The sequence below is a fragment of the Puntigrus tetrazona genome, chromosome 21 (genome assembly GCF_018831695.1).
Source record: "Puntigrus tetrazona isolate hp1 chromosome 21, ASM1883169v1, whole genome shotgun sequence".
Taxonomy (NCBI): domain Eukaryota; kingdom Metazoa; phylum Chordata; class Actinopteri; order Cypriniformes; family Cyprinidae; genus Puntigrus; species Puntigrus tetrazona.
This window is the reverse complement of record NC_056719.1, coordinates 1,025,939-1,048,261: the sequence shown is the minus strand read 5'-3', so window position 1 is coordinate 1,048,261 and position 22,323 is coordinate 1,025,939. Positions and strand designations below refer to the sequence as shown.

Sequence of the window (22,323 nt, the reverse complement as noted above, 5' to 3'; positions counted from 1 at the left end):
ATTTATTTAACTGGGGGCATTGCATAGATTGATGTTTTTTTATGCACATATAGTTTTTGCATTTATACAATATACAAAATATATAAAGATTTAGATTTTGCTCTCTTCTGGGTACCCATGTATGCTAAAAAATGTGTTATACACACACTTTTTTTAATCACGGAAATAAATTTGATAAGGTAAATACATAAAATCGTCGATATTTTTAAAATAAATAATATCATGCTCAGAAAATTGAAAAGACACTTAGTTGTGGTCTGCAACTGACATGGCACAAATTTATTGGCACACAGAAATGTTATTTCTATATATTCTGTCAAAATGCATTGAAGATATATCTAAAATGAACCGAAACATGATGAAGCACTTATTAAAGTAACACTTTTATGCTCAGGATATGTGTGTCACTGTATGTGATGCTATTTATCTAATTGTGTTTGTCATTTACAATGTGACAGTTTCTCATAAAAACACTCCCTTTTTTCAATTTTTCTTAAAATCATCTGCAATCTTGCAGTCCAGGCAACATAAACTGAATTCAGTGTTCACATGCCCTGAAATCAGATATAATACATCTTTCTTCTGAAGTACAAACCACATTCATTGACCCAAACAATGAGAAAAACATACTGTACATACACCTGTCAGTTTGAAAATACTAAAACCTAAAGTAGTGTAAGCTTATAGTAGTAAACAGAAGATATATATGATATGCACTCGAAACAGTTTACCTCTGATATATCAGAAACAAATGTAAATCTCTTGATAAATGAAATCTAGAAAAGGAGTGTTTTGTCAATTTCAAACAGCTGACAGTTACATATAACATATTTCGCATTCTCAAATGTGCATTTTCATATCAAGTATGAATATTACAATCAACATTTGGCAAATTGCATAATTTCCATATGCGTATAGCTTCCGACAGATTCACATTAAAGTGCTGGGTATGATCTCTCTTATAGGGGAGTTTCCATGGGTAATATAAATAGCATTAGGCGAACATTTACAGTAAGCAGTCCTTATCTGTATAGCTTTTGTTGATGTTTCTCAACCCCAGAACTTGGGAACGGGCCAGTTTTGCCATCTAACTAATAGGTGTATACGAAAATACAGCACCAGCATTGAAAATAAAAGGGCACACTTGGGGTTTTCTCATGTAAAATATCTCTGAGGTCATCTGTGGAGATGACACATAGAGACGATTTTGCATGAGAAGCCAAGTGCTAGTTGGATGAAAAACTCGGCCCCTTGATGCACCCTTCAGACTAAGGTTGAGAACAACTGCGTTTAAAGAGGAAGAACTTTGAAGGAGAGTTTGCAATTAACTGATGTGCAGTAAGCCACATCTTAAATATAAACGTTGAATGCCTCTTCCACGATATGTGGAGGGGGGTAATACTGTGTATTTTTCTTGTCCATAATTCTTTAGGGACAAATTTGCATGCATATTACATGCAAAGGGATGTTAGAATATGAAAGACAATGATATATGAAACAGCACAGATCATGTGCTTGATTGGCTGACATTTTGCCTTTATAGATTATATAGACAAAGAATAAAAAACAATGAGCCGAACGCAAATAAAACAATAAAAATGGTATAGAAGATAAATATCATATGCAAATGATGAATGTAATTAATCTAATACGTACTACAACTAGTTAATTGTCTAAATAACGGCCGTAGAATCGGCCTTGCAACATGAAATGTTTTGTTCCTTGTTCTAAATTATACTGTACAATACTTAAACCACTTAACATAAGAATAAGCACTAATACTAATAAGAAATATTTCTACATAATCATAAAGAATTTATACAGAAGAAGTACTGGTGGATGGAATGATAGTATACTAATTTTAGCATCAAGCTGTGATGGTCTATGTGTTTATGTGTTTATATGGTCTGTGTGTTCGCAGTGCTCCAGTGCGTTGCAGGGTCATGCCATCCCTTGCAGTCCACCATGAAATCCCAACAGGTCCCATTGGCTCTTCATAAAGGTGAAGTGGCTCAGTAGTTCTCGTCCGTGATGGATCCACTGTGCAAAACCTAGAGGAACGGTACTACAACGCTCCTCTCTAGTTCCATCTCGTTTGTCTCTAAAGAATGAGCATGTCTTTATGTTAAACTCTCCCTCTTTCTCTGCCTCACACCACCGTGCTGACAGACGGGTCGGACAAGTTGAGTTGGCCCGTAATGTCTGTGGGTGGGTATTGCTGTAGAAAGAGACAAGGTAGAAAACACACAGGATAGAGAACATTAGTGCGACTGTTACCTTTCCTCTTTCCCAAAAGCCCAGAACGGAATTTCCTTCTTTACCCCCAAGGCAGCAGGTAGCATGCAAATCCAAAACAAGTACTCAACCATTGAATGTTTCAGATGTCATTGGACTAAATTTTGCCTTCAGGCCAGGACTCAAAAACATTTTAAGGGCTATGTTTTACAATTGAATGCAACACTTAAAAATTCTGTTACATCCAAGGAGGTTATAAAATTTTCAATTGGTGTGGGAGAAGTGTTCTTCCAGCTATCTTGCTGCCTTAGGTGGTATTTAGAATTATTTTCAAAGAAGAGGAAGCAGGTTCTCTGCTGAGAGATGGTTTTTAGGTCACCTAATAACCTATGTGTTATATAAGGATTATTGGGTCAAAAGTCAAAATGTATTTGGACACTTGCGACACACTTAAAAATATATGACTGTCATTGCATTATATAATGAAATATAAACCAATTGGCATCTGCAAACAAGTGATGTTAACCAATGACCTTTTTTCCAAGCTATATTTGCAGTCGCTTTTAACCCAGTTGGCTCACTGTGGTTTCTAGTGGATATATGATATCAGATCCCCTCACGTTCACACCGGCGCCCTAGCAGAGTAAACAGAGCTGTAGTTCATAACATTAACTATGGACAGTTCCATTTTAAACTTTTAAACCAGATAGGGTCAAGAAAGTATCCGTAAAAACATTTTAGAACAGTATTAAATCCTAACAACCAAAGTATTTCTTGTAAAGTTTGTTAATGGACACAAATACCAGTTGCTTTCTTATTTTGTTGTCCAATGCAATGACGTTACTACATTTTTAAACTTGGCTCAAATGTTCAAATACTTTATTATATTTAATTCTCATTCAGTTGCAGTTCCTGTTTCCTCATCTCAAGCTTAGACGTGTTAGAAGGGCAACAAGCTGTTTTCTCACATGGGCATCTGCAGTGCCGGGTTGGCAAAACACTCAATGACATGCAGGTGCCCAGTCAGAAGGCAATTATAACATTTTTTTTGCTTTAATTTTTTTGTAAGCTATAAAATGTCTCTCAGTGTGGCTTGCCATGTTGCAACGGCAAGGACATTTTTATTGAAACAAAGTGTTTTGATCTGTCAGGATTATTGCAGTTGTGTCATTATCAAGTTCTGTTCCTTGCTGTGGCAAACTGTGAAATTGAGGCACAGAGAGCTTTTTTGGTTAAGCTGACAAACATTTTTTTTCTTTTTTTGGTAATCCGCTCATCAAGACCGATATGTATGTACCTATTAAATACATTTTTTCAAAAAAGCAAAATACATATATTGATGTAAAAGCAGCAGCAGAGAGTTTCAGATTGTACTAAGATTTAAGAATTTAGCAAAAACCAAGGACACATGCAATGTTTGGATGTTTCATTTCAAAATAATTTCAAAATAACATTTCTTGTAAACAATTTCTACAAATGAATTTAATATTTACCATACTAATTATAGCATGTGTCCTCTTTTATAGCTTACTGTTTTTTATTACTATGCCATTGCCAATAAATAAGCTTATAAGCTCAAAATATGATGCAACAACTCTTAAAAGCCAAAGCTTAAGGCAAACGTTCTCATGGTCAAGATTATCATCATCATATTGCAGAATAGATATATTCAGCAATACTTCTGATGACACCGGGAGGTTTTTTTTTTTTTTTTGATTTTTTTTTTTTTGTCTTCCTCAGTGTTGCATCAAGAATGCCCTTAGCACGCCTCAGAGAGCATGAGAGAGTTCTTGTTATGTTCACTTAGAAGGCTTGCTGTTGGCACTTCCAAATCAAGCCCACAGTGCCCCCTGGTGAGAGACAGTGAATCAGCAAAAGAGACAAAAAGTGTGTGTATCATCACTACCACAAAAAAAAAAATGCAACTACTTCTACTAAGGCAACCAAAACACAGTCTCTACTTCTACGACAGATATATTGCATGCTTGCAGAGGAAGAGAGAGGCTGTGTAGCATGTACATCATGTGGGGGACGTCGACAGTTATAAATCCATATACATCCACTTATATAGAAAGAGAGGCGACACTGATATCAAGAAATAAAAGGATGGTTAAACACTGTGGATTGCTACTCTTTTCACCTGGATTGTTGTGCCTTTTCTTCCTTTCACCACCCCAAACAACTTTCCCCATGTTCTTAAACATTTTAAAAGGACAAAAGTAACATAATTCCCATAACATTGCAAATAGGGCTAAAAATGGAGGGAAACAACTAACAATCATGTATATATATTTTAAGGCCCTACTTAATAAGTTGTGGTGCCATAGCAACTCATATTAATGTTAATCAAAAGTTATGTTATGTTATGCTAAGTGCAAGTATATATGTAGTATATATAGTTAAAGAACTTTATGGAAAGGTTTTACTATGGCAGCACAATAATTTATATATATTTAATTTAATTTTTTTGCTGTTAACGCTATATTCCAAGTCTTCCAAAGCCACACAATGTTGTAGGAGGATCAGATTGAAGCTGTTCCCTGAAAATTTTAATAGCTCTTAAATTTAATTTACATTGCATTAAAGGTTTATGCCACTGATATCAAAAGTAATTTGTTGCATGTTTTATTACTTCTTATTAAGACTTTGAATATGGCACATAAATGACTACTTTTATGGTACTTTTATGATGTTTTTTTAGACGTTGAGAGACCTTGGTCACTGTCTGCTGTATTACTGAATGGAGAAAAGCATCTTGGACATCTTCTTTTGTGTTCCACAGCAGAAAGAAGATCATACAGATTTGGTACAACATGAAGGTGAGTAAACGATGACAGAATTCATATTCAGATTCCCATTCCTTAAAGTAAATTTTGTTAGGACCTCAAACAAAACAGTTGTACAAAAGAAAATCATTGTTAATTGATGATTCCAATGTCTGACAGGGAAGTTCCGCTGTTTAAAAAAAAAATGAGTTAGTCTGCATGGTATCGGTTGCTCTGATCAAACACCACAACACTAAAGCATGCCGTCGGGGATACAAACATCGCAAGATTTGACTGTTCATATCAAAAACATCAGGCAGGTTTGGGGACGAGAAACACACAATTACGCACAACACATCCCACCAAAAAGAGGCACACCCACACCACCCGCACTAACACACACTCCACATCCAGAGGTTGCAATAGGGAGAGAAGCAGCCCAGAAACATCAGGCATTGTGCAGCGCCCCCTCCTCTTGGAACAGCTCTTAGGTTACAACCTTTTCCCTGATCACTGGGTCCTAAAACCTTTCAGCTTAACTCTTAAGGATGGCTGAGCTCTTAAGTCCTAACTGAGAGATGGGGTCTGGATGGTGACTCGATGACTGACTGACAGACACGTGGCCATGGCCGAGATGCCAGGAATGGAGGAATAACCAGAGAGAAATGCGGCTCTCTTGGTTTCAGACATGACATGTCGTTTAAGACAGAAGAAAGTAGATACAGAGAGAAGAGCGGAAGAATAGGACGAGAGAAAGACAGACGCAGAAAGAGGAAGAGAGACCGGCCGAGTAAAAAGAGATGCCATTCCTTAACCTCCTTACCGTGTCTTTGGAGGACCTACGTCTCTTGATGCTGGAGGCCAGGGTGGTACTGATGGACCTAAAAGAGGGTTTCTTTTTTGGGTCGCTGTCTGCTCTACCACTTTTTCTATCCTAAAATAAATATACGTAGAACAATTATTCATGTTCTCTGGCTGGTTTCCAACTACCAAAACCACATCCCCTCGTTCCCCGTTGATAAGCTATCTTAAACCCAACGATCTATAAGTGTGAATGGAAGTCAGACTTGTTTGAGGCAAAGAGACTAAGAATTGGTAGTAACAGATGCAACAGATTTGGTTGCATGAAGTGGCAGCACTTTCAAATTCGCAAATGATCTTCCTTGGCATCTGTTTTGCTCTGTTTCTGTTTATTAAATACTTCTTAACACTTTGTGGTTTTAGGCACAGAAGAAGATTGGGACCTTTTTGCCCCTTTCCCTCCCACTGTCCAACAAAGGTGCCCCACACGGCTACTCTCTGGCCTCTACAAATGGTACGTAGGTATAGCACAAGACTGGGTGTGTTTGTGTAAGAAAAGGTCGAATTAAGGTATTCTTACATCCTGAGTCTCTACAGAGGAAGAGGGCTGCATTGGGGAGGAAAACAGAAAAATAAATGAATATTTATCCACTTGCTTTAAAGATCATATGACTTTAAGATCCATAAGCAAAAGCAGAAGGCAGCAAAATGGGTTTGCTGAGGAAATAATGACATCAAAGCCAAGCAGTCTGTAATATCACAAAACAAAACAACACTCTTATAGGGAAGTAGAGCAACCAATAAAATGCCAAGAGAGCACAGGATATGAAGTAATACTAATCAATACATGAATACTTATAAGAACCCTCTTTGAGCGTTATACTTTTGTAGGGTATAACGGAAATCCACACCACACATACAGTAAGTAATGGGGGTCAGGTAGTTGGGTTAAATGTGGTGTGAATTTCATTTAAACTCATGCAGAGGGCAGTAGGAGCAAGGGTGTGAATAAGTAAGCAAAATGTGGACAAGCATACAGTTGACTTTGGCTGATGGAAAACTCTCAGGATCATCTTCACATTTGTTGCGGTCCTTTGAAAGTTTCACAAAATCATTTGACCCCTGCTGCAAATTAAAAAGTCTTCCATTTTGGGATTTACCACAATGTTTTACCACAACTTTGCTAAACACACACTTGTTTGTCCTGCATCAATTTTATGCTTTTAACAAAGAAAAAAATATTAATAAGCCCTATTTGGCTTTGGTCAGAGCACTGTCTGTGCATTTAGCATGCTGGACCCATGTAGACTACCGGCACAGTAAGATACGTAACTGGCTGCAAGCTTTGTCATAGTATCTCATGAGAGCACATTCACGCATCATTAAGTTTTGCATCATCCTTTTTTTTGTATTTCCATTTGTTTTCTCATTTTCCTGAAGGCAGTGCACTTCTGAATGGGCTCTGCTCCAAGAGACAACCATTAGCCATTGTAATGTGGGCAGCTTGTTTTTGACATCTCGGTGCTTTTGAGATGACAGTGGAACAACCCAGTGGACAAAATTGCAAATTGGGCAGATTATTCAGAAGTGCAGTGTGTGTGTGTGTGTGTTACACTAAGTTCCCTTTATGAAGGTGCAGTACACACAGGTGCAAATGGGTGTTTGAATATGAACATTCATATAGGAGCACTCACACAAAACATTTATATTTATACTCAAGCTCACAAAGATATCACCATCAAAAAGTTGTGTAAATTCCCATACATAAAGGAAAAGCTGACAAAAACATTAAATGCCACAGTGAATGATGTATACAAACTAACGTTTATTGATTAATCCACATTTAAATCAACCCCTCAATTTTATCTTATCTTCTAGTCTCCAAATTTAAAGTGTTTTTGTGTTTGCTTGACCTTTCTGCATAAGAGCCTACATGCATAAACATACAGAGACAATTATACATGTGAGGCAGATGACAGACATTGACAGTAAACTGACCTGCTCACAAAGACAAGCGACTGTGATCTTACCTTTCACTGCTACTGCTGTTTATTTTATTGCAGCAGTTCTGACCTTTTGTCATTTTGAACAAAGAAGCAGCTTGAGGCTCTCACAGCCTCACTGTATTTCTACCCATCTCCCTCCCCACTGACCCACCCCTCAGCAAACATCACAGTCCCACTGGGAAGACCTCCCAGGACTTCTCACTAGACAACATTGGTCTTAAAGGACACACAGGTAAGCAAGAGTTTGTAGAAGACATTTCAATTGGACTGTGTTAGACTATATGTAGACAATATATGGATGTGCTGGATTGAGCTTTTGAAATATTAACTTCTATAATGTGTTTTATGTCATATTACTTTTGCACTGTTTTTAAGTTATATAAGATTTAAGTTATATAAGATAGTTTGAGATTAGGACTAACATCTATGTCTTACTTAACATCTAATTAGCTTCTTGTTCTCTTTAGGATAGCTTGATAATGTACAATGTACCTAATCAAGTTTTTATATCGCAAACATTATTTTGACATCATCTTCAGGTAGTTTTATTTCATCTATTTTTGATACACTAAGTGGTTTAAAGCATTTAAGTGGTTCATGCCATGAAAGCAGCTTCATATTCTGATGAATAACTAAGCATATCAGCTGTTTTAGATATACTGATTCGCGTAGCAAGGATGGCGTGGCAACAAAATAGATCAGCTTGTTTTACATACTAAAGATGGAGTCCCAGCCGCACCCACAGCTTGACTCCCTGAGCTCTCCTTATTGTCCTGTTGGGACAGACAAGAAGAAGGAGGCTGATTGAACCAGAGCAGCCTAGACAATTCCAGGCCCTTTTAGACGCCTAAGAACAAGCAATGGAGATCGTCCACCTTTGGTCACCACACCAAGCAGTGCAACCAAAGATCTGTTTTTAGTAAAGGTATGAGTGAAAAAATACCTTCTTATGTATAAGTCTGTTGGGAGGTCATTCCCTCATGTTCACCCTTCTTTTTACCACTTGTGTTGTAGGAGAGAGCTACCTTACCTGTAGGTTCTTCCTCCAAACATTGACGGCCGCAAAGGCTAGCTGCATCTGCTTCCTGCGGGCGTCTTTATGGCGCTTATATGCAATCTCGATGAAGATGAGGAAGATCCCAGCTGCAATGCCTCCAGCAACTAACATGAAGACACCTGTGAATGAGAGGAATGAATGAAACTGTCAGACGATTAACGCAGACACAGTATTCTTCGAATCAACCCACTGAGGAGCTGGAGGTGGTGGAGCCTCTGTGTGATGGAATCCTACATGTATTGCCCAAATATTTGGGGCCTGCTGCTGAAAACCATGCAAAATGGATGGATGTTAAAGGTTAATGAGTTTGTTACAAATGTGAACACCAACACAGGTGAGCATAAAACGACAACTAAAAGCATTGGACAAAAAAAGGCCCCAATACCTTACCTACTGTACCTTTTTTGTCCAATCTCTTTTAGGTTTCTCTGTACCTGAAATGGACCATACCTGCCATATTCTCAAAGGTGAGTGTGGCTGGGGCATTGCTCCTTGAGTCACACTCCTGGTATCTCACCCAGGTTTTATCTAGGTCCTCCATGAAGCCATTCTCATGGGAACTGCAAGGGGTGGTGGAGAGCAGGAAGAGAAGTTCAAAAGTTAATAAGTTGTTTTTGGTAGAAAGTACCGATAAATCCCACAAAGTCACCACAACCACAGCACATACACACAAACACATATATGATCAAGCACACAGACAACAGAGCAGGGATGAAAGAGGGGAAATACACAGAGAGAGATGAGTAAGTGTCCAATGATGAGATTTTATACAACATAAAACTATACAGATGCGTACGATATGCTGCTTCGGCTGGGACAGACCTGAGAATAGCCAGGGACACATTCTGTTTCCAGGGGCTGTCCTTGCGCATGCCTATGCCAAAGCCCGAACGGAAAAACAGCTCTCCCGTGGTCACCAGGTCGCACTTCTGCGAGGCTTCAAACTCCAGCACCGCAGAGTCCCAGATGAAAGCATGCAGCTTGCTGTTGGGGCAGGGGGAAGGGAGGAGGACGGGAAGGGTGGGGGGTTACGGTGCAACAATACAGTGAGAAACAACACACTCGTGGCACCCCGACCCCGCCCACCCCGCTTGTGCGACTTGTGTTACCAGAAATCTAGACTGCCACCTCATAGGCAAATGAAATCCAATGCCGGACGAGTGGAGCTTTGTCCCCCATTGGATTCCCTCAATGACGTTTTTGCTGAAAACCTGAAAAAGGTGTTCTTTAGCTCAATGTTAATATATGTTATGTGTGGCACATAGCTGGGCCTCTCCTGTGTGGGGTTATGGACCAGGGTCGCAGGTTAGTGCAGTAAGTGCTGGCACTGATTTATGTACCTGAGACCTGCAGGCCCAGGACCCTCAAGACTAACTGACCGATTGACTGACCATGAGGCCAGACCTGCTGGTGTCTACCCAGCAGTGACTCACTTGTCCCGAACAGCCTGGATGGCTTCAGCGGCGCTTTCATAGTTGTGCTTCTCCATGTGGCGGTACATGGTGCTCAGCTCAACTTGTCGCCGGAAGTAAATATCCACCGAACTTTGCTTCACTGTGGCATAGATGAACTTGTCTGATGGGTTCCTCAGCTGGAAAAAAAAATGCAAACTCACTATGCATTTTGAAAAGCTTTACTTTGGTTGTTCAAATGCTCAGAGCAGCATACCCTTGGGTCATTGATGCCGGTGATGCGCTCCTCAGGCCGGTCCAACACTAGGAAGGCAGCCAGGTTGGCAGTATAGGATGCTACTATGATCATAGCAAAGCCAGCCCACACCATTCCCAAGATTCTCGCTGAAAAACTACGTGGGGCACCTGGACAACATTTGTTAAGTACAGTAGTAGTCAAACATATGTTAAGTAACTAATTTTATTTGATTTCATAATAAAAACAATGTTAGATTTCACATCACCTTCTCCAATTCCAGAGTTTAACAAGACGCCCCAGGAAAACCACATAGCTGAAGATAAGGTGAGGGCATCCTCCTCTTCTTCTTCACTGTTTACTTTAAACCTTCCAAATGGGCTGGGAAAACCAGATCAAACAGTGAAAATGTTCAGAAAGAGAATAGGCAGAGAACCCATATATATGCTCCAGTATCCAAAGTCACTTAGAATTGGCCTGCTTGCAGATACCATAGAGAGAACAATAACAGATGTGAAGCAAGGCAGAGAGACAGAGCAGACAGCAGAAGACAGAACGAGATGGAAAAGAACAGGCTCACAGAGTACCCAACTTCCCCCACCTCCATGGTGACAATGATAATGTAACGTGTTCAGTACTCTCATGTACTGTGGATACATCCTGAAACAAAAGTGCTACATGATCCCAGTGGGTGAAACAAACTAATTTAAAATAACAAACAACATGTGCATACAGCCACCCCATGGACATACATAGAACAGGTAGCCTCACTCTTAAACCAATGTCTTCTTGTACCTGAACCGGTCTAGTAGGTAAAGCATCACCGCCACCACATGCACCGATAGACCCACCAGTAGCCACAGTGTGCTCTGAAAAGGCTGCATGAATGAGTCCAGTGTACTGCGAGGTATTTCCTGAAACACATTGCATGGTCACTAACATAAATGTAGCACAGCAATGCTGTCATGAGGATACATTAGCCAGTGGTGACTTTTTTCAAAAAAGCTATACTAATGATGTATGTATACCAATGACCAATGTAATGTATAAATAGAATGTGGTAGTTTGGGTAGTGTAATCGTACCTTTTTAACAAGGATAGTCAATCCCTGGTATTTGAAAGGCTTGGAGAATTCTATGTACTGGGCTCGTTCATTGTTGATTGTCAAAGGTGCAACAATCATATCAGCAAGGCCACCCAGGAGTTCGCCCATCATACCGTTCCATTCCTTCTTGTTACTGTTATTTACCTATATCACCAAAAGATAAGTAGAAAGCAATCTTTTGACAATTATCTTGCCTGTACTTGGCAAGACGCGAAAGTTTGCTTACCCTTTCTTGTGTTCCAAATTTCCCATCTGCCACCAGGTGTACTTCGTAGGTGAAGTTCATGGTCATTGCCAATTTGATCAGAAGGTCAATGCAAAATCCGTAGCAACACTGGGGAACAATTGGGCGTCCTGTAACCAAACCAGAAAAAGTGAAATTTCATTCCGTCTGAAAGAATTAAATGGTCAATATTTAGAACGCCCACCTTTCTCAGTTCACTCACCCCAATGCTAAAATCACTCAATCATTCAGAGATTGTTTTTCTCTTTTAGAGGGTGTATGCTCTCAACTGCTAGCAAGCACTGAGGTCTGATCAGTTCCTTTTCTATAAATTCAGTTTCCGCTCTGCTACTCAGCCAGTCATAGATTTTTTTTTGCAGATGATAACGGAATAAAATATTAAAAAGCTGTGTGAATTAATTTTCAATTAATCTATGGTACTGGCTGAATTGAAATAGCCACAACTTCTTGTGGTTGGAATGGATGTATTTTTCCATCCATTCTGATCTCAGACAGATGCAACAAACAGATGGGAGCATCAAAATCTAAAGGGAGTACAATCCTTTCATACTGACTTTCACACTTTACCTGTTTATTATATAGGCTGCGACACAAGGCACATACACAGCTGTCAGCTGTCACTATATGCAAAGCGGAACGCTACGACGGAAGCCCAAGCGACACACACACAAAAAACACATGCGTACATTTTGCATTGAGCAAAAATAGTCACACACAACATAAAACACACATACCACGGACACACTTGCTACATTCATACATATATAAATACCTGTTGCATATATATGTATGTATGTATGTATGTATCTCCAGACGGCGAATGTAGAAAAGCACAGTGACATAAACGTCCCTGATGTGTTACCTGGGATGGTCTCATTTGGTCCAGTGCAGATCACCTTTTTAATTAAGACTCCATTAGGTGTGAACTCTTCTTTGCAGGTCCCGTCCAGCATAGTTGGCTTCACATACACAAAGGGTTCCTGATGAATGGTCACTATCTGCAATAGATTAATGGGATTTTGTTCAGCTTTTCTATGAGGCATCAATCACTTTGAGGTCATTTCTGATTCATAACATAAAATTATTAGCAAGTTTTGGATAGATGTAGTGAACCCTGTACCTTTAAACGAGTAGACATCTGGAATCCTCTCGGTCTTTCTGTTTCACCTCCAGGCCAAATAATCTTCCTCTGTTTATTCATCACCACCTGACGAAGCAGATAATTATAGCAGATAATTAACAGGCTTATAGTCATACTCATGATCTTTGTTCAATCCTCTAATCTAAAATAATTTGCATAGATTGCAAAAGTGCCATTACAGGGTTGGTTCTGAATACAATTATAGCAATACTATGATTTAGTGTTGGCTTTTTGTATGGCTCACGGGAACTAAAGCAATATTCAGGGCCCATGGCACGAAATGATAAACACTGTTAAAGAAAGGACTAGTACTTGTGTTCCATTGTAAATGCCGACTTGAATCAGTCTGCTCTTCTGGTAGTTGAGAATGCTGTAATGAGCATATTTTCTGTCACCGTCATCATTGAACTCAACACGTCCAGTTAGGCCCTCTGGGTACTTGGAAGACATTAGTACCCTGCGGAGCACAGCCAGTTCTGACCTGTGAGTAACTTTTTGTGTGTGAATGTGATGCATGAAAAATATGCATAGATGAAATATCATGTGTTGTGACAGTGCGTTAGATCACAGTCTGTGGTTGTCAAAATCCATCAAGGAATGACACGGATGCCCCCTCAAGCATGATGTCATGGGAAATAATAAATCAAACAAAATCAAATTAAATGGGTAAGCTGCACGCATGATCTTTAGTGATACTGACCTTTTAAAGAGTGGCCCAGTCTTCCAGATGTTGGTATTGCCCACGCAGCCCCTTGGAGGTTCTGTGATGTTTTCTTTCTCAAAGAGCTCTTGGATGGACTGGGCTACAACAGCAACGGCATCACTGATGTGTGCCGACTCATTCTTGCCATTGATGAGCTGGAGGCCAATAAGCCCTATGTGTTGACGTTAAAAATGAAGCAGTGAGCTGTTCACCCATGACATTTAGGAGCCCTTTCCAACACAAAAAAACCCATAGGGTCACCCTTTGAGCCAGAATGGGTAAATTACTCTCAAATCAGATGTCAAGTCATGTTTTGTCAGATTTTTTTCCACTGGGAGTAGTCAATTGGAATGTAAAATGAATGTTTTGTTCTTCACAGGCATGTTGCCCAGAATGCAAGCTTTGACCCTTGAGGTTGGATTTACTGAAATAAGCCCACTAGCGCCACCTCCACCCAAACTGTGGTATGTCCTGTCCAGTTGTGAGACACTAACACACACTAATTGATGAAATATATCAGATTTAAGGTATACTTCATACATAAATCCAACTTCAGCTGAGTTTTTGTTGTTATTGGAGCAAGGTTTAAAAGATCCAGTTCTGTTAGAGATCTCCATAAGATTATTGTGAAGACTCCACAAGTGTTATAAATGAGGACAAAGACAAGAAAAACACTGGCAGGGTAAAAAGTGAGCAAGTGTATTGGGGGCAACAACGACAGTAGTGCGAACTTTTCAAATATGTGACTTGTGAAGTGCCTGGGACATAAAAGGCCATTTATAGCTTACCAATACCAGAACACGTCAAATGGAGGGTTGAAAAAACACCCTTTTTAAATTCACAAAGCCAAACTATTAAGATAATAACATAATATAATATAATAAAACCACACTCTATAAATTAACACACATTTAAAAAAAAAGAATAATAATATCAAGACAATGACATTTTTATGTTAACTTCTTAATTAATCTTCTAAAAGTCAATTAGTATTTGTATTATAGTAATTGTATTATAATCAGTATTGTAATTAATCTTGCCAGCGAATCAAAGAACGCAACCATTATTGTGTAATCTAAAGTGACTCGTTTAAAACCTTTAAACACATAAAGTGCTTAAATGTTTAAACGGTTAATTTATACACACAAACATTAACATCCACTACTCGCTTCATCAGTAAAACCTCTCTAGTCTAGTTTAACAGACAAACTGAGACGAATGGCTTAATTTCCTCTGCCTGTCTCAGTTGTTCTAAAGTGGGTTTACGTACCGTCAGGGGCCTCGCTCAAAGCTTTACCGGACATCTCACGCTCCCCGACCAGCCATACATAGCCTGAGCCTGTCATGTTGAGGAAGCGTGCTGTTTTGTACACGGCGGCTGCATCTTCCTCGCTAAAGGCAGGCAGACAGACAGGTTTACAACCGCTGACAGAAATACAAGAAGCTTACTGAAGTATGAAATTGTTTGGTAAACCCATTGCTTTGACTTTTCAGTATTATTTATTTCTAAGGTCTGTCCTGCTGAAAAGGCAGACTGGGTAGTGATATTTTTGTAGTAGCAGGTAGCTACTGCAAAGGTTATTGCTAAGTCTTGCTCGTTAAGCATATTATTTTCCAAGTTCAGTGCAAGTTAGGCTCAATCAAAAGCATTTGTGACGTGTTGATTATTTTATTTTAAAAAAACGTATTTTTGTGGTAATCAGCATTAAACTCCACATATGGTGGTTTATTCAGCAGGGTGAAGCAAAAAAATAAATATATGGATGACTCATTCTGATTCGTTTTACTTTTGCTGGTAATTGTACATTAGTGAAGTGCAGACGTTTTGGTGCGCTGCTGGAATATTGTGATGCAGTAAACCTCTTACCTGGCAGAGAGAATGATCACTCGGGCCTCCAGCTCTTTGGCCTCCAGAAGCAGGGCAGTTAAGTTAGTCTCTTGGTTGAATTGAAGCACTTTCTCGGCCTGAGATTGGGGTACACAATCAGTCAAAGAGGCTATTTACTTCCGTAACTGAACCATGCTGCCTCATTTAGCACTTTTGGTTGGTTTGGTTGTTTCAGTTTTTTTTCTTTTCTTTTTTAGGGCTGAAAAGGGGGAAAATTATAGAGTTCCAGGGAAACTGCTTCAAAATGAAAAATAAAAGTATAAAAAAGCTTGGAAAAAAAAAACTTCGGCATTGTCGCATGCAAACTGAGGGTTATCAAGGCTTCAGAGAAGGACGTGCATGTTAGAGGTTTCGGGGAGTGAGACCGATGCAACCGGAAACTAAAACCAGGTGGAAAGGGGAGTGACAGGTGAGAGGAAGTCATTTCCCCAAAGAAAAAGAGTCGAGAAAAAAAGAGCAACGGGGGATGCTGCAATAGGAAGTAGAATCTGAGTGTTGTGTCCCAAACTATCGGATCTCCACAAAGAATGGGCTTGCTTTGTAAAAATTCTGAATCATGCATCATCCTTTATTAAAAAGGAAAAAATGGTAATGAAAGAAGCGGAGCGTTTAAATTTTTTTCTGAAACGGAAATAATAATCGTTCAAAAGAAATCCATTCTTCATTTAAATCATAAAAAAGGGAAAAGTAACGTCTCAACGTAACAAGAAACACGTGCTACCAAGAGAAGGGCATTTCTGGGTTGGCCGGTGATTGGTTGGGCTGGTTCTAGTAGCTACGTTTAGAGATTTTGGAGGGCGGCGTGCACTGACCATGCAAATATACCTTAGGTCCTCTCTTGTTGTCATAGGACAGTTGGTCTTGGTTTTCATAGTTCCTTTTTTTATTCTGATGAGTAATGTGCACAGAGAAAATATGCAGACACAGAAGAATATTATAAACAGTTGAAAATGGTGGGCAGTAAAGCAACCAACAAAATTTTACTTTTCTGCTCCAAATTTGAATTCCTAAAACTGGGACTTGCAAAAAACATCAGAGACCATCTGGCATAAAATTGCAGACCTGCACAAAGCTAGCAAAGCTCGACAACATTACAAACCTTCAGGAACCAAGTGGTGCTTTTCCATCAATCCTGATCAGCTACCTGCGGCGGCGCGTGAACGCTTTCTTGAATTATTAACGTAACGTTACTCAAATCCAATAAAAATGACAGACTAGTGTGATGGGCTGCCAAGTTAACAAATCGCTCAATAGTATTGCAGATATCATTGCAGATAAGCACACTAGGAAAACCTTTTCTCCTGAACCATCTTGAATTTTGCTTTAGTTTTGAGGGCAGTGGCCTCGGGGGAAACCCTGGCTCAAACAGTGCCATTTTGCAGTGATATAAATAAACCTTCCTCTGCATAGACACACAACACTGCTCTAAAACCGCGATAGACTGGACGCGCGCTCTCATGCGTTTCCCGTTTCAGGCTGCTGAAATTATGCGTGACCTATATGCGTGTCGTGGCATTTGCTCATTATGGCACCTCAAAGGAAATTAAAAAGGTGAATACACACTGGCCTTTCCTGAGCACCTCTTAAACCGAACTCATGCTGCCGCCATGAACCCCCGCTGTGCATTCGCTGGAAATAGCTCATTATATCTGACACTCTTGTAAACCGATAGTAGAAGGAATATGAAAATCATCCTTGGCGCATAGTGCATAAAAATAGACTCTTGAATACGATCTGCATTGGAATATAAAACAATGTGAAATTTCAGCACTGTTATTTAGACACGCAGCAGTTGCTGGTCTTATTTATATACATTTATAAATATGCATTATTTATATACCATGTTGGCCTTGCTTTCGTTACTCTATAACTATTAAATAGCATTAGATATTTTCTCAATTTGAACTTGTGTTGCTAAAACTATTTGATTAACATTATCCAGTAACTCATGCTGTGTAAGTGATGAAAGCATAAAGACAGTCATTTCAGAAGATATTACATTTTCAATAAAGATTACAAGAGTTAGGCCTACATAAGATTATGAGAACAAATGGGAACAAAATTGCTAAAAAAAAATAGCCTGAAAGCAGGAGCTACCTATTTCAAACAGAAATTACAAATGATAAGACATAAGATCAAAGTACACCATCTGAAAGAAATTACCTTTAGTCTGTCTCTGGGATCAAAGATACACCTTTATGCCTTTCCCCCTAAAAGGAGGTATAAAGATGTTTCCTTTAGGCTACGGCCATAGTGACAAAGTGCTGTACCACAATTTTTGGTCATTTTTTATTTCTGAAAGTGTAGAAAGCCTAATGTTGTGAATTCTAAATCAATGTTGCACTTCAGATAACAAGATAGAAAGCCTAGTAGATATTCATATTACACAAGCGCTACAAAATGGCTGCCAGGTCTATGATTCAGGAGGCAATTTAGAACTTCAATAGCAGTGCTTAAAGGCCAAATAAAGCTTTCATTACTTTCAGAAGCTTAAAGTAAATTAACAGTATTGTGCAGATGTTTGCAGTGTTTGGAGTAATTTTTTTTTTTTCTTTATGAAAAACATTTAATTGTGACTGCGCAAAACAAAAATGTGATTTACATTTTTAAAAATGAAGTTAAATAGTTAAATTAGTTACATTTAATTTCGCTTTGCAATAAATCAAAAGCAGAGTTTTTTTTTGCATGATAAACAGCAATGACTCATTCGTACTAATGACTCAGCTACAAAATCTGATAAAAACTTATGTCGAAGCAAATTTATTTATTTTGCACATCTTTGCTTCACATGGGCATAATAAATAACTAGAGAGGTAAAGACAAATGCGAATCAAGTTACATTAGAAGTCATTTCAGAACACAAAAAAGGCAATTTTAAAAAGGATAAGCCCCCATTCAAACTAGTCTAAAAAGTATATTTTAAAAACCTCTTCCAATAGATGCACAATGCACAAAAGGCTTTTAAAAATGACCTGTTGCAAAAAAATCTGTTCACATGGTAAGTCACATTATCATTTTTATACACACACACACACACACACACACACACATACATACATATATATATATATATATATATATACACACACACTCATACTTATGATACTTAAAGAAATGGACAAATTTTGCATGCCTTACATATGTGCACTTTATTAATACTTGGTTGTTTCTTATCTTCACAGGACTAGAGTAAGCCATGACAGCTTACTGGTGACCTCTAGAAAAAATAGTACTGAGAAGAAGAAGAAAAATTATAATAAAGCAGCAATTTGGTATTTCAACAGTTTTCCAGCAGCGAAAGTGTCTCTGTGGGTATGTAGCTCAATTCGCACCATACCTAAATAGTTTCACTGTTAATAATCTCTCGCAGCAATGAGGGCAACAATAATTACCTCAGTGCTGAGCAGAGGGGATGTGGGCTGGTGATTTAGCTATCATCCCCAAGGAAACTAAGCAGAATCTCTGCGAGAGCAAAATTCCCACAATGCACCACTGTATTTATGAAGCAACCGCAGCTCTAAAGCACCTCGAGAGACACTGGCGATAGACTCGCCAATTGCAAGGATCATATCTGTGGCTCAAGGCTACAAAAATACCAGTGTATAAACATAGCATAAATATGTTAAAAGTCACTGATGCTTTGCAGCGCCCCAGGTTAAGGTTTTCATTTTGCTCCTGTTGTGGATAGACAGGAGTTTTTGACTGTGGTAGAAAGCAACATGAGATGAGCAAATAACGCACGTTAAGTCAAATCAGACCACATTACACATGGCTGACGCCTTTGATTTTAGAATGTTAGCCAACATTTACAACATGGCATGAGAGATGTGATCACATGACAAAAAAGTAAAACAGTTACGTACATAGAAGACTTTTGCGATTGATACACACAAGCTTGCATACAAGCACGCACTGGGAATCCTGGAACTGGGAATAGCTTACCTTGGTCTCTCTCTCCTCCAGAAGAGTTTCTAGTCTTTTCTGCGCCGCTCTGCCTTCGTGGTCGTCACTGACGATTAGAATGATGTGATTCCAGCGGAACTCCCGCATCATGTCAAACCACACATGTGCCTGGTGGGAATAGGGTGGCACTGTGCGGAGAAATGAGAGATGGATGCTCTGGAAGAAGGGAACAGGGAAAAGAAGTCAGGAGACAAAGTTTAAAATGACATTTCTTTTGTTTGAGTGAAAAAGCTGTTTCTTCAACTACAGGCAATCTTTATATATTATGTAATTTTTATATATTATACTGGCAGAAGGGTAGAAAGAAAAAGAAGAAAGTTGGGACACATTTAAAAAAATAAATTTTTTATAACTTTATCTCGCAATTCAGAATTTTTTCATGGAATTTTCATTCTTCTATCTTCAAAAGTCTTCCATAGTTTCAGGATTTTGCCATTTATTCGTTTAAAAAATTGTTTGGTTATGTTTTATAGATTTCATTGTTTTGTATTTATGACATTACGTCTCAAAATATTAGATTTTGAAAACTAATGTATTCTGTTTAAGCAATTATTGTGTGAAAATTAATGATAAAAATAGGTATTTCATAAGTCGGTTGTTTCATTACTAAAAAAATCGCATTTCTGAACGAATTCGTAGCATGAAGACAGTACGTGCGTCCTAAATCGCGTACTTATGCACTATTCTATGATGTTTTGTCGTATAAATAGGGTTAGTGTTCACATTGAAAATTCTAACAAGAAAAGTTCACTTTAAATACCCAGATGATGCACTTAAATAACCAAAAAGTTGTTCACTGAATCAGTCATAATTTTGAATACACCAGTCTATTTGCACTAAGTACACCTTTTTGGCAGAAGATATTTATACTGACTCCACTCACCATCATGTGATTAGGCTAGTCAACATTACAAAAATGGTGAACTCCTGTGAGCTCCAGTGGCAAAGATAGTAAGATGTGTGTTGTATTCATTTTGACTAGGGTTCAAATCCAAACCTTTTTTCTCCCATTTCATGTATGAAATGACATCAGAAAAGCATAATAATAAGATATAAATTAAATAATAAGAAAGTTGAAAATAATGTACTGAGTAGGGTTAGGGTAGGTACATGGGTGGCTTTATTGTCCAAATAAAGTGGCATTTATTTAATAATTTGAAATAAAATTTTAATTTACACTCAATAAGTTGCTACAGCATACTATTTTATATTGTACTAAAATACAGAGATGTAGATAACTGCCACCATTTGCAATAAGAAGTATAAATAGCAGAAAATCTTGATATTTTAACATAGTGCATAGTTTATTTGTGTCTTTTCCAATCAAACTGCACTTTTGTCATTTTAATGACAAATTAAACTAGTCATAGCATGGACATTGATTTAGTCCCCATACTCAAATAAACACTCATCAATACCTAAAACGATTCATACTGAAACTAATTAAATTTCTCTCTCATTGCAGCCCACCTTGTCTGAGTAAATGGACATCCTGGTGGTGAGCCCTACCACTGGTATTCGATAAAACCCTGCAGTGTAGGAGACCGGAGTCGGCGTCAGATGGTCATTGGACTGCGGTGGATGGCTCACCAGGATGGCGTACACCTGCGAATTAGATCACAGAACTGGTTTAAATGCATGCTATGTATCCTGACTGGATCAGAGCGGAATGATCGCTATGACTCATGGATCTGGCCTCGCTCTGTGAATAAATCTATCACAGTCACTGAAGATTGACAATTTGATTGATTGATGATGAAGGATGTTCGGTTGGACTCAAGGGAGCATAAGAGACAAAGAGGAATCTGGCGTATATAAACATGTTTTTGTTTTTCAGAAAAATATGCTGTATAAGAAAAAAAAAAACAACAATGGAGAAAAACATTATGTGTTTCCAGAGAGACCCTCCGGCATCGGCTCCATCTGTCACAGAATGTCTTCAGAGTGGGCAGAGACATCGCTGTGCCAAAGGCGCTAAGACTGAGAGATACAGCAGTTTTGCATGGAAGAATATCACACAACCGAGAAATTTATTCAGCAATTACCCCGACATGCCGCTAACTAGCTACACAACCTTACGGCCCGAATTCGTTGAAGGTATGTACATAATTACGCACTAGACACGCATCGGGTTGACCAGAGAGGTCGGTGTGAACATTAGTGAGAGTACCATGAACAGGACAGGAGAGAGAGATTCATGTTCAACCCAGTTTGTGTTCTGTGCAGTATCCAGGCCTGAGATAGACTCCTACCTCAGCACTTTTGTAATGACATCACCGGCCCAGAGAGCACTTAAAGCGTAATGTCATTTTTGCGTGTGCAGGCTTTTAATGAAACAAAGCATCAGGCAGAATTACTCCCACGAGTGTGACAGTGTTTATTCAGTAGTGAAAATGTCTCTCTTTTACACTTTTACACTGCAGTGCATCGTGGTTTCTCCTCTTACACTTCTCTGGCTATAACATGGCATAAAAAAATCTATTTACTAAATTATAGCACTACTAAATCACCCTGGCTACATTATACCATCAAATTGAATTTGTATGGATAGAAAATGAAAATGTGGCTGTGCATTTCCACTCTTTACATTTTATCGGTAGCAAACATTAGTATTTGTACGGTGTATTTGTAATGTGAGTTAGCTGTATGTCTCAAGCATTTCTGACTTGCAGTAGCTTCCTCTCCCAAAGGCATTTTGCAATGTGCAGATACCGATGCCATGCTGACCCTTCCACCCCCATTTTTATTTTTGTCAAGCTCAGTAATAC

At 38.7% G+C, this 22,323-nt stretch overlaps 1 protein-coding gene and 2 long non-coding RNA genes across 12 annotated transcripts in view; 2 read left to right on the top strand and 1 right to left on the bottom strand.

Annotated features, from left to right (window-relative positions):
* Window positions 1-250: 250 nt before the first annotated feature.
* The window catches only part of grin1a (glutamate receptor, ionotropic, N-methyl D-aspartate 1a), a 24,388-nt gene continuing 2,315 nt past the window's right edge, over window positions 251-22,323 (bottom strand). The window contains exons 2-23 of one of the 9 annotated variants that reach the window (XM_043221221.1): window positions 21,026-21,160; window positions 19,535-19,711; window positions 16,418-16,480; window positions 15,572-15,669; window positions 14,975-15,096; window positions 13,702-13,876; window positions 13,314-13,458; window positions 12,981-13,067; window positions 12,723-12,858; window positions 11,843-11,970; window positions 11,596-11,760; window positions 11,307-11,425; window positions 10,780-10,892; window positions 10,533-10,681; window positions 10,298-10,455; window positions 9,687-9,848; window positions 9,315-9,424; window positions 8,838-8,983; window positions 8,524-8,580; window positions 6,382-6,408; window positions 5,824-5,934; window positions 251-2,218 (exon numbers count right to left, since the gene is read on the bottom strand). In XM_043221221.1, coding sequence (XP_043077156.1) covers window positions 2,150-2,218; window positions 5,824-5,934; window positions 6,382-6,408; window positions 8,524-8,580; window positions 8,838-8,983; window positions 9,315-9,424; window positions 9,687-9,848; window positions 10,298-10,455; window positions 10,533-10,681; window positions 10,780-10,892; window positions 11,307-11,425; window positions 11,596-11,760; window positions 11,843-11,970; window positions 12,723-12,858; window positions 12,981-13,067; window positions 13,314-13,458; window positions 13,702-13,876; window positions 14,975-15,096; window positions 15,572-15,669; window positions 16,418-16,480; window positions 19,535-19,711; window positions 21,026-21,160 — 2,652 coding nt within the window. In that variant the 3' untranslated portion in view covers window positions 251-2,149. Of the gene's footprint in view, window positions 2,219-5,823; window positions 5,935-6,381; window positions 6,409-8,523; window positions 8,581-8,837; window positions 8,984-9,314; window positions 9,425-9,686; window positions 9,849-10,297; window positions 10,456-10,532; window positions 10,682-10,779; window positions 10,893-11,306; window positions 11,426-11,595; window positions 11,761-11,842; window positions 11,971-12,710; window positions 12,859-12,980; window positions 13,068-13,313; window positions 13,459-13,701; window positions 13,877-14,974; window positions 15,097-15,571; window positions 15,670-16,417; window positions 16,481-19,534; window positions 19,712-21,025; window positions 21,161-22,323 lie in introns of all 9 variants that reach the window. The other 8 variants (XM_043221212.1, XM_043221213.1, XM_043221216.1 and 5 more) reach the window with 8 other exon arrangements.
* Window positions 13,883-19,525, top strand: LOC122326367. The gene is made up of 3 exons (XR_006247473.1): window positions 13,883-14,168; window positions 15,790-16,001; window positions 18,775-19,525. It is a non-coding gene; the product is annotated as an uncharacterized LOC122326367 (long non-coding RNA).
* LOC122326369 overlaps window positions 21,169-22,323 on the top strand; it is a 20,898-nt gene continuing 19,743 nt past the window's right edge. For both annotated transcript variants that reach the window (XR_006247475.1, XR_006247474.1), the window contains exon 1: window positions 21,169-21,652. This is a non-coding gene — a long non-coding RNA (uncharacterized LOC122326369). The remainder of the gene's footprint in view (window positions 21,653-22,323) is intronic.